At 47.0% G+C, this 14,208-nt stretch overlaps 1 protein-coding gene across 2 annotated transcripts in view; it reads left to right on the forward strand.

Annotated features, from left to right (window-relative positions):
* The window catches only part of prex1 (phosphatidylinositol-3,4,5-trisphosphate-dependent Rac exchange factor 1), an 87,845-nt gene that overhangs the window by 39,058 nt on the left and 34,579 nt on the right, over positions 1 to 14,208 (forward strand). For both annotated transcript variants that reach the window (XM_030118754.1, XM_030118755.1), the window contains exons 9-13: positions 179 to 328; positions 4,905 to 5,052; positions 9,594 to 9,694; positions 12,072 to 12,175; positions 12,671 to 12,720. In XM_030118754.1, the coding sequence (XP_029974614.1) occupies positions 179 to 328; positions 4,905 to 5,052; positions 9,594 to 9,694; positions 12,072 to 12,175; positions 12,671 to 12,720 (553 nt within the window). The remainder of the gene's footprint in view (positions 1 to 178; positions 329 to 4,904; positions 5,053 to 9,593; positions 9,695 to 12,071; positions 12,176 to 12,670; positions 12,721 to 14,208) is intronic.

Genomic DNA, 14,208 nt, shown 5'->3' on the forward strand with positions numbered 1-14,208 from the left:
ATTCCATTTCAGATTAATCTGATCATTAAGGAAACCCCAAAGCTATTTTGACTTAAAGTTAATAACTGATAACAACAGAAACACCTGGCTTTAACTCTGCCTTTCAACACTGTTTTTAATGACCTCGCTTCAAATAAAATTAATTCTTTTTATTTTCTTATCTCTTTGTGCCTTTCAGCCGATTATCACAGCAACAACTACACGGTGACAAACGGCTGGAAGATCCACAACACGGCGAAGAACAAGTGGTTCGTCTGCATGGCCAAGAACGCAGAGGACAAGCAGAAGTGGCTGGACGCCATCCTGCGGGAGCGGGAGCAGAGAGAGAGTGAGTTCCTGAAAATCACTGTGTGGTTCAGTTACTTCTTGAAAAAGTGGTGCACCTGCTTTATTAGTTGCTGAAAGTACAAAGTAGTTGCAGATGAAAGTAAGGCGTCTATGATGTCTTATTTTCCACGTCTGATTGTAAATGTTACGGTTTGGTTCACATCACGGTCGTGTTAGACATCATTTTCAGGAATCGGCCTCCAGAGCGAGAAGTTTTCAAAATGCAGACGTCTTCGAGTAAACAGGGACAGTCTTTCTCTCAATCGTGCAGCATTGCTCATGGGCTTCACGGCTGCAGTCGGGAGTTTCACTGCAGCACATCAGTAACAGTGACACAGCATGTTTCTGCTCAGTCTGTTATTCTGCCAGTGCTGAGCGGAGCGGAGTGTATCGATGGTTTGACCCTCGTGAGACCAGCTGCTGGTTCATGATCACGATCATCCTGTCGCTTCCTCCTCTCTTACCTGCTGATTTAGTTCCATTTTTGAGTCGCTGCTCGGTCGCTGTGCGTCACAGGAAGTTATTTCACTGAGTCACAATGTTCACGACAAACCCTCCTAACAGCATAACGCACCTAACACCGTTATCGCACTGCTTTTTATTGCAGTGTTAAAGCCACAGAGTGTGTTCGTGTGTGTGTGTGTGTGTGTGTGTGAGATCCTCTCCTGTCTGGGTGCCACACATTGTGCGAGTGCCTGTTGCGACCTTTGCATTCCTCATTTTCTCCCTGCGCCTCCCTCTGACCCGGTGTGTGTGTGTGTGTGAACGCTCCTGTGCAGTGACGGCTGTGGACGCGCCTCGCTGTCCTGCAGCGTTCACGTCCTGCAGCCGCGTCCCACCTTGAACAAGCTGCCCGCCCCTGTTTGTAAAATAGAGGCTTGGTGACGTGACGTCTGCGGCCGGCCTGCTTGACCCCTGCAGTCTCTGGGTTTTTTTTTTTTTTTCAATTCCTTCTTCCACATTGAGAAAGTGTGTGCAGTGGAGCCATCCTGCTAATCAGAGCCAGGCAGTGGCTGCTAAATCAAAAGTCTCATTCACAACAGAAGGAGCACACACTCACGCTAAAAACAGTATCTTGGTCAAACGCCGAAAATAGAAGAGGCTTTGTTGTGACAGAACGCGGAGCGCAGTCAGCGTCAAGCGTATTAATGTCTCGGCTCTATTTTTTGCTGTCGCTGAAGTGTTTGTGTCTCGAGCAGCCCTGAAGACATCTGTGTCAGTTTCTGCTGTTTTATAGCTGCGGACTGCTAAAGTAGAGTTACGGTTCCAGAATAACGCGACCCCCACCCCACCCCACCCCACCCCACCCCACCTTTACCAGGCTCAGATATAGAAAATGAACCAAACTGAGACCTAAAATAACAATAATAAAAACTTGCTTCCTGTTTACATAAAACTTTAAATACAATCTTAAAAACTGCGTGGGCAACTGGTGGTCTGTGGGCCACATGTGGCCCCTTGTCTGTAAATCAAATGCTGGACTTGATGAATTGTAGTTTTTTTGGAGGATGATGACCAGTTTTGAATGTTGCATGAAAACAAACTACAAGAGGACTGTTATTTAAAAACACATAATTCTAATAAGCGTTTGTGTTTTGGGGCGGTGGAGGAGCAGCTCCTTATACCTGGATCAATGTGTGAATACAATCGAACCTGAACCTGCAGAGACATCTCTCCCTCATTAAAGGTAAATCAAGCTGCAGCGATTAGAGATCAGTCCTGTAAGCTGATCGCTCTGTTGTTCTTCGCTTGTCGTCCTTTCATCTTCCACCTCAGAACGTCCGGCCACCTGTTGAGCACGGACCATCTGTCTCGGTTATGTTCTGGGCTTCGGTTCAGACGGTGTGAAAGGCTTTGCCCAGGCTCAACAAGCTGCCCGATCGCACCCCAAATCCAACTGTCGGAGCTAATTTAGCCTCGGAGCTTCAGCTGAGCAGCCGTCAACATGAATATTACCTTTGTTTTTTTTCTAAATGAGATTTGTAATTTGGAAGTGGGACGAGATAAGAGCTCGCTGCCGAGCTCGGCGTTGCGGCAGCCGATCCTGTGATGAAAGGGTTTGTGAGTACAGATAAGTGCGGAGGAGCTGCTGCTGCCGTTTGCGGTGTTGAGTTTCAGCCCGGCGGAAATCGACCTGAGGCTAACACATGCCAGATCCGTCACAGAGCCTCAGCTTCCCCACTCTCTCCCTTCTACCGCTCCACTTTCAGCTTCACCTTTCCCCCAGCCTCCCCAGTCTAGACGGAAACTCAACATTTCACTGCAATAGATGCACTTCTGCACTTTTACCCCGTAAATGCATTATTACCAACGCGCTGCTTTTAAAGTAGCTTTTCAGTAAATTTCTGCATTTTTTTTTTTCCTTCGGACGGCTTCCATTGTTCAGCCAGTTGCGTCTTATCACTGTTTTTATGGGAGTGTGGGGAGAAATGCACGGCTCAGATAATGCCTGAGAAGATTTTTTTTTGTTTTTTAATCTCGTGCCAGTGAGTGCGGGAGGATGAGACGAACCGGGACAGCTGGAGCAGAGGCTGCTGGGGGGGCGGAGGGGGGCCTCTCTGCCGGACAGGCCCCGTCTGCTGCTCAATGACACTCATTGTTTAAGCCCGCTCCAGCTGCTGCCAAATGTAATCTAACCCCACCTCCGTCACAGGCTGCCGGCGGAGATCCCCGCACTCTCAATGGGAAAATTGGTTTCAGGAAAAAAAAAAAGAAAAACTGTGTAATTTTTGGGCATTTATTTTGTCCCACACACCCTTCGCCTTTCAGCGGGCCGAACTCCCACCGCATCCCGCAGCTGAAGCCTCCACAGGCTTAAAGGTGCATTAAGTGCTTTGCTCTGCTCTTTCATTTAGTGGAGGCTTTTTTTTTTTGGATTTTTTCTTTTGTAAATGAGACCATTGCTATTTGCATGAAAAGTCAATTTGATTTTTGCATTTATTTTGCAAGAAATTCAAAATATTTCCTGCTCCAAATATCATTTGTACTGTCAGTTAAGCATTTACCTTATTTCAAACAACTTAAAGCATAAAACTTTAAGTTATTAACTCATAATTTTATGCTTGATAATCTTATGTGTTTTTTTTGATAAGTTTTCAAGTAAGAAACACTTTCAGTGTATGTTTAAACGGCCCTCCAGGGTGGAGCTTTTCGAAAACGCTCCAACTTTGTCTCTGTGGAAACATCAGAAAACGCTACTTTTTGAAGTATAAGCTCACCACAGCCACAATAAATCGTTCTTCTGCACATGCAGGAGTCGCTGGACAGTAACAACAACGGCTTCCGGAGTGTCGTGGTTCAAAATGTTGTTTTGTCAACTGAAACAATACAACTGCGTGTGAAATGTTGGAACCTTAATTGACTTACTATCACTTAGTCCCATTACCATGGCATGTTCTTTATTAAATAATATTGCATTTTAAACCAGAAAAATAATGATGAATGCCAAAAAACAGGATTTAGAAAAATCTGCCATTTGAATTCTAAACCTTTATGCTAATCTATCTTTGGTTATTTGTCCTTTCGCATCTTCACTGTCACACCCTCAGAGCAGCTTAAGATGAGTTGGATGGACAGGAAATGGGATGAACTAACAGATTTGTCGGCTTTTACAGAATAATCTGTAATGATTTTTATGGAGGATGGAGAAGTTAACTTACAGTCTGTCACAACTTATAATCAATATCATGTTAACTGCTTCAGTGAAGGAGAAACCAGGAAATATGGCAAAGAGAGCTTCTTTATTTCCTTTAAAAAGAAAATAAAATAGAGTGAAAACCATCTAAAATTCAAAATATTAAAAACAGAATGAAATCCAATCAGAAGAAAGGTTAGAGTTTGGGAGGTGGGGGTTAAATATCGTCCAGGCCTGGCTCTGTGCCACCTGAGGAAGAACCGGTGGATTGATTTTCTTCTTTCTGGGGTCATAAATATTACCTGTATACCTGATCCAGCATATTTCAGCCTGTAACTCCGAGGCGCTCCGTGGTGGACGAGCCTCTCGGCAGCCGAGTTGAGCTGGCCGAGTCAGAAAGTCTCACCGCGCAGTTCAAAAGGTCATCAAACCCTGCAGAGACGTCCAGCAGCTCACACACTTCACTGTTTCTTCACTGTGGAAGCTGGGCTTACAATGGGGCCCCGCATGTTCTGCTGCACAATGGAGGAATAATGGTTGACAAATCGACTCAGAAACAAGATGTTGATCACGCTGCACCCCCTGAACTCCGCCGACTCTGAACGCAACGCGCCTCGCAGAGATTAACATCTGGGTTCGTTTCAGAGGATTGTGGCAGACCCAAGCCGCCGCGCTCCATTCTGGGACGTTTTCCAACTGCAAACTACCAGAAAACAACGGGCCAGTCTGGGGAAACGCTGCTTTTTCTCCTCTTTCGCACTTTACGCTCCGATACGTGTCGCCTGGCGTGTAAAACCAGCTGAAACGTCGGTCCTGTAATGAGAGCGCTGTATTTTCCTTGGCTGAGGTTTTGTTTGCTCGTTCATTTCCCTTCCCACGTCGCCTCCCCCGACCCTCCGATGGTGACTCCATTAAACGCGGCGTGTTTTTCTGTTGTTTTTAGGTCTCAAGCTGGGAATGGAACGGGACGCCTATGTGATGATCGCCGAGAAGGGCGAGAAGCTCTACCACATGATGATGACCAAGAATCGCCACCTGATCAAGGACCGGCGGAGGAAGCTCAGCATTGTGCCCAAGTGCTTCATGGGAAAGTGAGTTTCTTTGCATCGCATGCGGTCGGCGTCTTCAGGTTTCCAGGAATGTGACTGCGGTCCGGCGCCGTTCACATGGCGATCCTGACAAATATGTGTTACGTAAGACCAGCGGGCTTTTCAGAGGAGCCGGTATCCCGTCCCCCGGAGCCCTGGCAGCATGCCCACGCTGCTTTATCCCAGCATCCTCCGCTCCGTAATGAGGCCCCCCTCGCAGGCTCCTCTCACAGCCGCAGATCATCCAGCACTCACTCCGACAACAACACTTTCATTAGCAAAGAGGGCCTTCAGCCGAGTCTCTGGTCCGGGCCGCTCCCCTCGCTTCCCCCTTGATGCCGTCGTGCCGTGAATAGACAATGACAGACCTGCTTAAGTTGTGCTGCATAACACTCTTCCTGAGATCCTGAGCAGCAATTAAAATTCTTTCTGGCACAAACTTGGGAGGGGAGGGGGGCAGAAAATGAAACGAGGCCGGCCTGCGACAGGAACCGTGTTGACTGGTCCTGTAAAGAGAAACCAGGGAGCAGCAGAGAACAAGATTCAGGTCCATCCCTCACATGAAACCGCTGCCTGTCTGCAGGTAGATGTAGCGGACGGTGAGAGTGCGCCGTCTAACATCCCATCAGCTGCACCGCCAGGAGGATAATTTAATGAGCCGCTGAGGAAAGTTTGCTTTCTGCAGGCGAACTCCGTCTCTGTGGCGTCCTTTGAAATCCTGTGTCTGGGTGTTTTCCTCTCTCTCTCTGTCTGCGATGATCCTCACAAGGCGGTCTGAATCCTCAGACCTTCCAGGAATTACACACATCCTCCCTCACTTCACTGCCGTTACACAAGCTAACGGTTCATCTTTCTCATAAAGTCACAAAATCCTGAGTCGCTGCCAGAAGAAGAGTCGGTTCAGATGTCTGGGTTGAACTTTAATTTTTCCCTCCCTTCTGATCATTCTCTTACTCTTTTTTTTTTTATTGCCTCGCCTGCATGATAAACGCCTGCTCTGTCTGCAAATCCCCCCCTCCCTGTTTGATCATCTTATCGCCTCTCACTTTCCTTACTTCTATCTCTCGTTCATTTCCGGCCGATGAGAGCACCCTGCATTAGGCCTGCGTTCGTCTTCCTGATGAAATTAGCGGCAGGCATAGCTGCAGTGCTGATCGCATTAAACAGATGCTGACTGCCGGCTCGATCGCTCCCTCTTGTCCTGATGGTGTAATTCCATCAAGTGTCGGCTGAGCGCAGAGGAAACGAGCTGCTGTTAGCACACTTTGTTTAGAGTTGGTCCTGGGTTAACTTTAGGAGGTCTCTGTTCTTGCCTATCAACACAGCGTACTTCCCTCAAACTTTGTGTCGTTTCATTCGTACCGTTTCAAGCGTAGAACAAACCGTACAGCTAAAGACTGATTTGGCTCGATACTGGAACAAACTCTTTCATCTGCACGGTGTGTTAATTTCTCCCATATTTCTGTTACGGATATGAGCCAAGAGTGCAGTACCGCTGGTGACCACAGCGGCAGTGTGGAGGGAAGTGAAGAGAGTTGGCAGAGCAATGTTTTCCAAGGCCTCCCAGACCACCACTGTGCCAAGTTCAGCCTCTTTCTCAGTATCCAAACATGAGTGCGGCCCCCCGCCGCCGTCCGCCTCTCAGTCACTTCTTTCTTGGTTTCGGGCCAGGATGTTGATTTATGTAGAGAATCAATGAGTCTCGAGTCTCACATGAAGCTCAGTGCTTTCAGACCATCCTGCTGCATTCTGCCCCGACCCAGAGTCCAGTGGGGCATCGAGGAGAAGCTTTTCCCAACATAATTTTTATTATTTATTGTTGTGAGACATTTATACAGCAGAATGCTTTAGCTTAATAGTCATGGGATCTATTTTTATTGTTTATTTGGAGATAAAATAAAATGATTTATTAGACTTGAGCTCAGAACTGTAAGTTGTGACCACTGCAGACGATATATTAAGACGAGGAATATATTTACTATTAAAAACTGGCAAAAGAAAGTCCATGCCTTCTCTTACATCTGGATCTCAACAATAATATTGGCCTTCCTCTGAAAACGCGACTTTTTGGAAGTGGTATCCAAGGTGGAACTTTTCAGAAACGTTGCGACTTTATGGAACCGAGGAAAATTCAGCTTTTCTTCTGCGCATGCGCACCACAGCACCACACCAAAGCGTCATATCAACACGGCCTTAAAGTCACCAGTTCTTCAGGAAATGCATGCACAGGGAGAACATGCAAACTCCAGAGAGAACGCTTGTTGGGTTTGGCTTTGAATCCGTGGATCTCCTCACTATGAAGAGAGACCGACAAGGATTCCTTATAATGTGGAAACCACGAGGAAGTCTGGCAGTGAAGCAAAAATGAGTCCTTGGCGTGAGACGGAGCGTGTGCAGCGATGGAGCAGGAGTCTTAAGGGAGGTGGGGCAGGTGGGGGTGAGGGGGTGCAGTGGCGCTCAAGCTCCCAGAAGTGGGGCCTGACCCTCCCACAACTTTTAAAATATCCCTGGAATATATCATGAGTTTTCCACCTATCCGAGGTCGGAATGTCTCATTTTCTCTATTGTTTTTGGGTCCTGCTGTCTGAACAGCGACAAATTTAAAGTAAACTAACAGAAGTGGATGGCCAAGGAATCGAAGGATTTGCTTCTATCGTGTGAATAAAATTGGAATAAATTTAAACGAATACTTCAAAAAGTTTAATTTGCAGCGGCATTTTGAAGCTGATGTTTGCATCACGGCAAATTTATTGTGGTATAATTCAGCAAATTGTGTTGTTTTATTGTAATATACTGTAAAAACAACATGCTGTAAAGATTAAGTTCCAATTTTTGCCAGTATAGTTTATGGAAATCAGGGCTTTGTGTTTCTGTTGCTTGTCAAATAAAATGCTCAAAGCTTTTGCAAACGATGCTGTTGACTTCAGATCTAAATACAGAGTTTTGATTGAAGAAATATGCACCGGATTAACAGCTGATATTCACACAAACCCATAATCCTTGTCTACAACCTCTTTCTCTCTCTCTCTCTTTTCACAATTGCTGTTCATCATATTCATTCCCATAACAGCTCTGTGTCCAAATTTAACCTGACTCTTATGTAACATCCACACACACACACACACACACACACACCCTGCATCCCCTCCCATTCACTTCAGTCCCTTGTCAGTGTCAATTATGAGCCAGTGGCTCCGACGGGGAGCACAAAGAGGGACAGTGAACGTCTGTATACGCAAATACTGCAGCCATGAAAAGACTTTTCCTCTTCAGACTCATGGAAAAAAAAAAAAAAAAAAAAGGAAAGGAAAAGCGTTTGGGACTGATCCTCGTCCACGCACTCACACAGACATGCGCGGCGCTCACAGGTCGCAGCACGCACCTGGCAGGCCACAATGGAGGCTGCTGCTTCTGACAACGGGAAAATATTCCTTTGTAGCCACAGGCTGCAGATGAAAAGGCCGTCTGCTGATGGTGGAAGGCGTCCGCGCCTCCATGTGACTGTCCGCACACTCCAACCGTATGTTTGAAAGACACACACACACACACACACACACACACACACACACACACACACACACGTCCCTTTACATTTACGCGCAGTCCGCTCCATACGTAAGGACAGACTCATCACACGGCTGATTCCCTGCCTACACCCTCAAACCCAGATTTAATGAACACAAACGGCTCCGGCGCTGCCCGGCTCGCTGCCCGTCATTATCTGTGGAAGTGATTTCACTCAGCGGCGTGAAGGGCGCGCAAGTGGAGAATGTCGTTTTCCTGCTTCAAACATTTGTTCCGCACACATTTGGTGTGACGACAAGTGAGCCGAAGTGTTTAAATTTGGCCGATCGATGCATGAATTCAGCTGCACTCCAGGGAGATTCACATGAAGAGCAGCGAGTTAACCTCTTCCTGTAACGCGTGCTTCAGACCAGTAAAAATATGGCGTGCCGACTTTCCCCACTTTGTTCTTTTAATCATTTCACAATCTCAGCCTCGTGAACAAAGCGCTACACTCGTGTTCATATGCAAAGAAAGCCTCATTCTTGGAAATAGAATATTATATATATATATATGGAAATAGAAGAAAACCTAAAGCTAACATTGATTTAAGCTAAAAGATTTGACCTATTCCAGTGTATGCTGAATACATCTGAAGTGTGAGTTCAGCTCTGGGGAACTTACTGTTTCATGATGAATATAGTTATGTGTTCACGCTACGAAACCACAGTGTGGTTTAGTCCATGTTTCAGGAGGTGTGTGTTCCGGTTGAAGTGTTTAACATGATCACCGAGCTCAAGAGTCTTCATGAATGAACCAGAGACAATCCTGTCTGAGTGTGAGAAGCCAACTTTCTCCACCGAGTCCCGGGCAGCAGACGTGGCGTGCTGGTGGCGTGCTCACTTTTCGCCCGCCAGTGTGAAATTCTGTGAAGACCCATACTAAATCTGCACAGCGAGGAGCCGCGCACTAAAAGATGGAGGCAGGCTGAGATACTCGGGCTCATCCAGGCATCTTTTGTGTTTTTCTCGTGTCCCCAGTGAGTTTGTGTCGTGGCTGATCGACAGCGGCGAGATCAGCAAAGCCGACGAGGGGGTGAACCTGGGACAGGCGCTGCTGGAGAACGGCATCATTCACCACGGTGAGAAAACCAGCTCTTTCAAGCGCTTTTTCTTATTCCTGGTTCCTGATTCTCGCCCGTGTAATTCATTTTTCTTTCATAACTATTCCAGCGCTCTTCCTGGTGACCCTGTCTCGAGCCGAAGTCACCGTCTGATAATAAGATTTGTGGAAATGTGTCTCGCATCATTTGTTCTTCCCAGATTTCGTCTTGCGTGTGACACTCACAGGGTCACCGACGTGAATTATGCATCGAGAAATGAAACCGACACACACACACTCATACAGACTCATACACACTCATGCGCAAACAGCCATAAATAATGCATGGAGGCAGTGGCCCAGCACGTTGCTGAAGGGGCTGTTATACGTAGCATGTGCCGGAAGCCCTGGCGCCTTCTGCACGCCCCACACTGCGGGAAATATGGCGAGACCCGGTGTCCATAATTCCTAATACCTGTGGAAAATCCCCAGAAATCCTGCCTCTGACCACAGACAGATACAGTGGTGACAGGCAGGGGTGTGTGGGTCGCAGTGAGCGGCAGACAGGAGAGGTTCAGGCCTCACGGAGAAATGTGTCACCGGTTAGTCAGTGACAGGACGCCATGTGACCGAGCAGCAAACTGGATGCTAAACGTGCGCTGTGCATCTCATAGTGCAGTCAGTTCCAGGTTTCCAGCCCGCCAGTTCACGCTTGAATTTGAACTATTTCAACTGTTTACCTTGTATAATAATCCAGCTTTGGCTTCATGCGCTGCAGGAGCTCGTATTTGACGCTTTACAGTGACTATTCGGCATTCCTCTTTGTTTTATGAGGGCATTTCACGTCTAGACGGAGAGAACCAGCAGCTTGTTTGTGTCCATGCCAAGTTGTTGTGGTGGGACCAATCTGCCGCTGCTTGGCAGGTTTTCGCTCTGAGCTTCAGCGACAGTTGTGTGTGTGTGTGTGTGTGTGTGTGTGTGTGTGTGTGTGTGTGTGTGTGTGTTAGTCATTTTCCATTTCTTGTATTGCTTTCAAAATAAATAGGGCGTCTGTTTTGGAATTGTGGCGCTCATTAATGCGAGCCGGGAGGTTTTATAGGAGCTGGCAGCTTGTCTGCTATGTCAAATATTTGAGTGTCATCACTCACCCAACACGGGCAGAAATTTACAGCTGCAGGTTTCCCCCCTAATGTTTGCTTCTGCTGCTCGTGCTCTTTTCTGCACTTGCTCTAATCCGCCCATTGAGGTTAAAAGGTGTGAAAGCAAAGTTGGCAAATTAATATATTAAAAACTAAAACTCTATTGCCAAAATGAGAACGTCTCCTGCTGTAGGCTTCCTGAGCTTGTGGCTGTTTTTGAATGTATTCAGCAAATACTGAATCTTTTATGATGTGTGTGTGTGTGTGTGTGTGTGTGTGTGTGTGTGTGTGTGTTCAGAAATCATGTTGAGCTGGATGTCATTTCAAGCTATGCACTGACATGGAGCGCCTGGTGTGGGAGTGTGTGTGACTGAATGAATGAGTGGATGTGAAAAGCACTTTGTCGCTGCCAAAATAAAAAAAAAAAGAGTTTAAAAGTGAAATCGGTCCCAAATGGAAACATGTATAAATGCATTGCTGTCAGCATCTGATTTTTTTTCAATTTGATAGACTCATTTAGAGCCGCAGAATGTAGAAAAACGATCCATGTCGCTGGATAGGATGAAGAAGCAGCCTGCAGCTCAAGACTTCATCGACACAAACAGCATTTACTGGGCGTTTTATCTTCAAAGCCATCCAGACAGATATTTATTCAGGAAGTGCCCTTGAATCCAGGAGGGTTGAGTGGTCGCCCTTTCGTGTCCAGTCTAGGGGTGAGGAAGTATATTTCCCACAGGGGGGAGCGTGAAGGAGAGGCACAGCTGTGGAGGGCCGAGCCAGCTGTTCACTTCCTGTTTGATATGAAAACGCTGCATGGCCTTAATAAGCTGCTCCTCCCACTCAGCTTCACTCCGCTTCTTGCAGTTCTCTGCGAGTTTTGTCCTGTCGTGATGAATCAAACTGCAATTCTCCAACGCGGTGATCTGTTCCCGACAAACCGAGAGCACGGTTTCCAATATCTGAACGTCCGTTCTGCGTCAGGATTGACTGTTGGCCAACATTCATGCCTGCTGTCGGCACAGAGGCGGCAATTTAACATCATCAAAACTCAAACAAGCTTCATAATAAAAGTGAAACCCTTGAACTGTATTGATGTAGCATTTCTTACTGAACCTGACTCAGACCGGGAGTCTGGTCTCCTCAGCTGAACCATATGTGACAGATGCTGTTTTGTTTGTCTTGGATGTCCCTGAGAAGGCAGAAGGTTTAAAGCCGCCGACAGCGAATCAGTCGTTCCTCCAGCTGAAGTGACATTTTCTCCCTCTGGTGACGTTTCAGTGTCTGACAAGCACCAGTTCAAGAACGAGCAGGTTCTGTACCGGTTCCGCTACGACGATGGCACCTACAAGGCTCGCAGCGAGATGGAAGACATCATGTCGAAGGTAAACTGCCTCCAGAAACTGGAAAGCAGCATTTTCACTTGGAACGTCTTATAAAAACTTTGCTCTCAGGCCTTAAAATCTGCTGTGATCATGACGATAATTCAGGGTTTCACAATATTTGATCTGACTCAGAAGTCCCAGTTTCATATTGTTCTCATTTCTGCTGTTATGTAACGGCTCATCAAAGTGCCGCACGCCTTACAATTTTAAAATCCATTCAACCATTATGGAGGGATTTTTCAAATCCATATAAGTTCAAAACTCTGCCAGAAGCTAAATTCCCCCCCGATAGATAGAAAGGTTCAGTATAGTTTCAGGTGTCTGCATGCGGTGGTTCTTCGAGCTCCTTCTGGAGGTGGCGGTTTTGAAACGTGGATCCTGAAATGACGGCCTCAGGCGGCTCTTTTCAACAGTCACACCTCTTGTTCAGGTCGACCTGTTTACTCAAGGCGTGCTCCTCGTGTGACTCAACCGCCTGTTTCTCTTCCCTTCCAGGGCGTCAGGCTGTACTGCCGCCTTCACAGCCTCCACACGCCTGTCATCAAGTGAGTACCTGCCCCCCCCGCCCGTCCCCCCTCCCTGTCTCCCCCCCCCCCCCCCCCCCCCCCCCCCCGTCCCCCCTCCCACCATATGCTAATGTCGGCGCTCTCCAGGTGCCCACATGCATATGCATGAGGGGTTCGCGTTTGCCCCGCGTCACCCGCTCATCTAACGACTGAACAAACAGCAGCACTGCCAGAAATGACAGCAGCCCTCACCCCCTCACACACACACACACACACACACACACACGCACACACACACACACACACACCCCGCGGCTCTGACACACAGCCAGCCGCGAGCTGCTGGAGGTGAGCGGAGGCTGAGCACTGCAGGTTTACCCCACTGAGCTCTTAAAGGATCAGACAGACGGTTATGTTCGCTTGTGTCTCTTCATCTTAAGTCTTGACGGTTTGTTGAACATTTATTAGTGAATTATTTGACGTGTATAAATTGAAATGGGGGTTCAAACTGTGTGTGAAGACATTTTAGTCTCATTCATCACTTTTTATTTCTGTTTTCTGCCCTGTTTCACTTACACACACACACACACACACACACACACACCATCTGACTTTGCTGTGTTTAGTCTGTTCGTAAACACTCGGCTCCTTTGAACAGTAAACCCTGTAATATATGTGAACACACAAATGACGCACTCCTTTGGGGATTTAGTCTCATGAAGACCGTCAGATCACGGTATCAGTCATGACTCTTGAGGAGGAAAAGGTTTTTTTATATTTTTTGAGTCATCTACTTCAGAATAAAGATCCTGAAACCAGAGCTGGTTCCTCATATGTGGAAAAGGAAAAATCTCACTCCGTAACTTGCTTCGAGTGTCATTTTGAAAGAAATCCAACGTGCACACACACTGTATTGTATCCAGAGCTCTGAAGTCACTCCCTAAGCCTTTAACGCTGAGGAATGACTTTGGTTATTGTCTCTATTTGGCAGACAGAATGCGGTTCTTTCAGTTTATGGCCTGACAGAGTGAAAATCAGAGCAGCCACACTTTCCCTGCCCGCCGCAGCCCCTCCTCTCACACTCCTCCACCTTCAGCTCCTGCCTCTCCGCCCATCACTCACTCGCTGATTGAAGTGCTCGGGGTTGCCGTCGGTGCAAACAAAGAGCTTTTTGGTCCGAGGACAAATCCCATTAACATACAAAGGCGGCCGGTCTCTCTGCCCGTCTGCTGTTTATTATGTAATGTTTGTGTCTCTCTCTCTCTCGCTCTCTTTTTTTAATCCATCACTAAATTGGCATCGTAAATAGCAGCCATTAATTATAGCGTGATGGTTGCATTGCGTTTAAGCATCATCAATAATCATAAACTGCACCGGGTGTTTATTAGAGTTTGTTGAGTGACGAAGGCGCCGGAGGTCTCATAACATCACGATACTGGGAGCGTGAGTGATGGTGTGTGGTAAAGTGTGTGATAAACAGAGAATGGCGCTGAGGTCTCGTGCTGTTGAGAAAGATGCAGAACATAA

The sequence above is a fragment of the Salarias fasciatus genome, chromosome 20, assembly GCF_902148845.1.
Source record: "Salarias fasciatus chromosome 20, fSalaFa1.1, whole genome shotgun sequence".
Lineage (NCBI taxonomy): Eukaryota > Metazoa > Chordata > Actinopteri > Blenniiformes > Blenniidae > Salarias > Salarias fasciatus.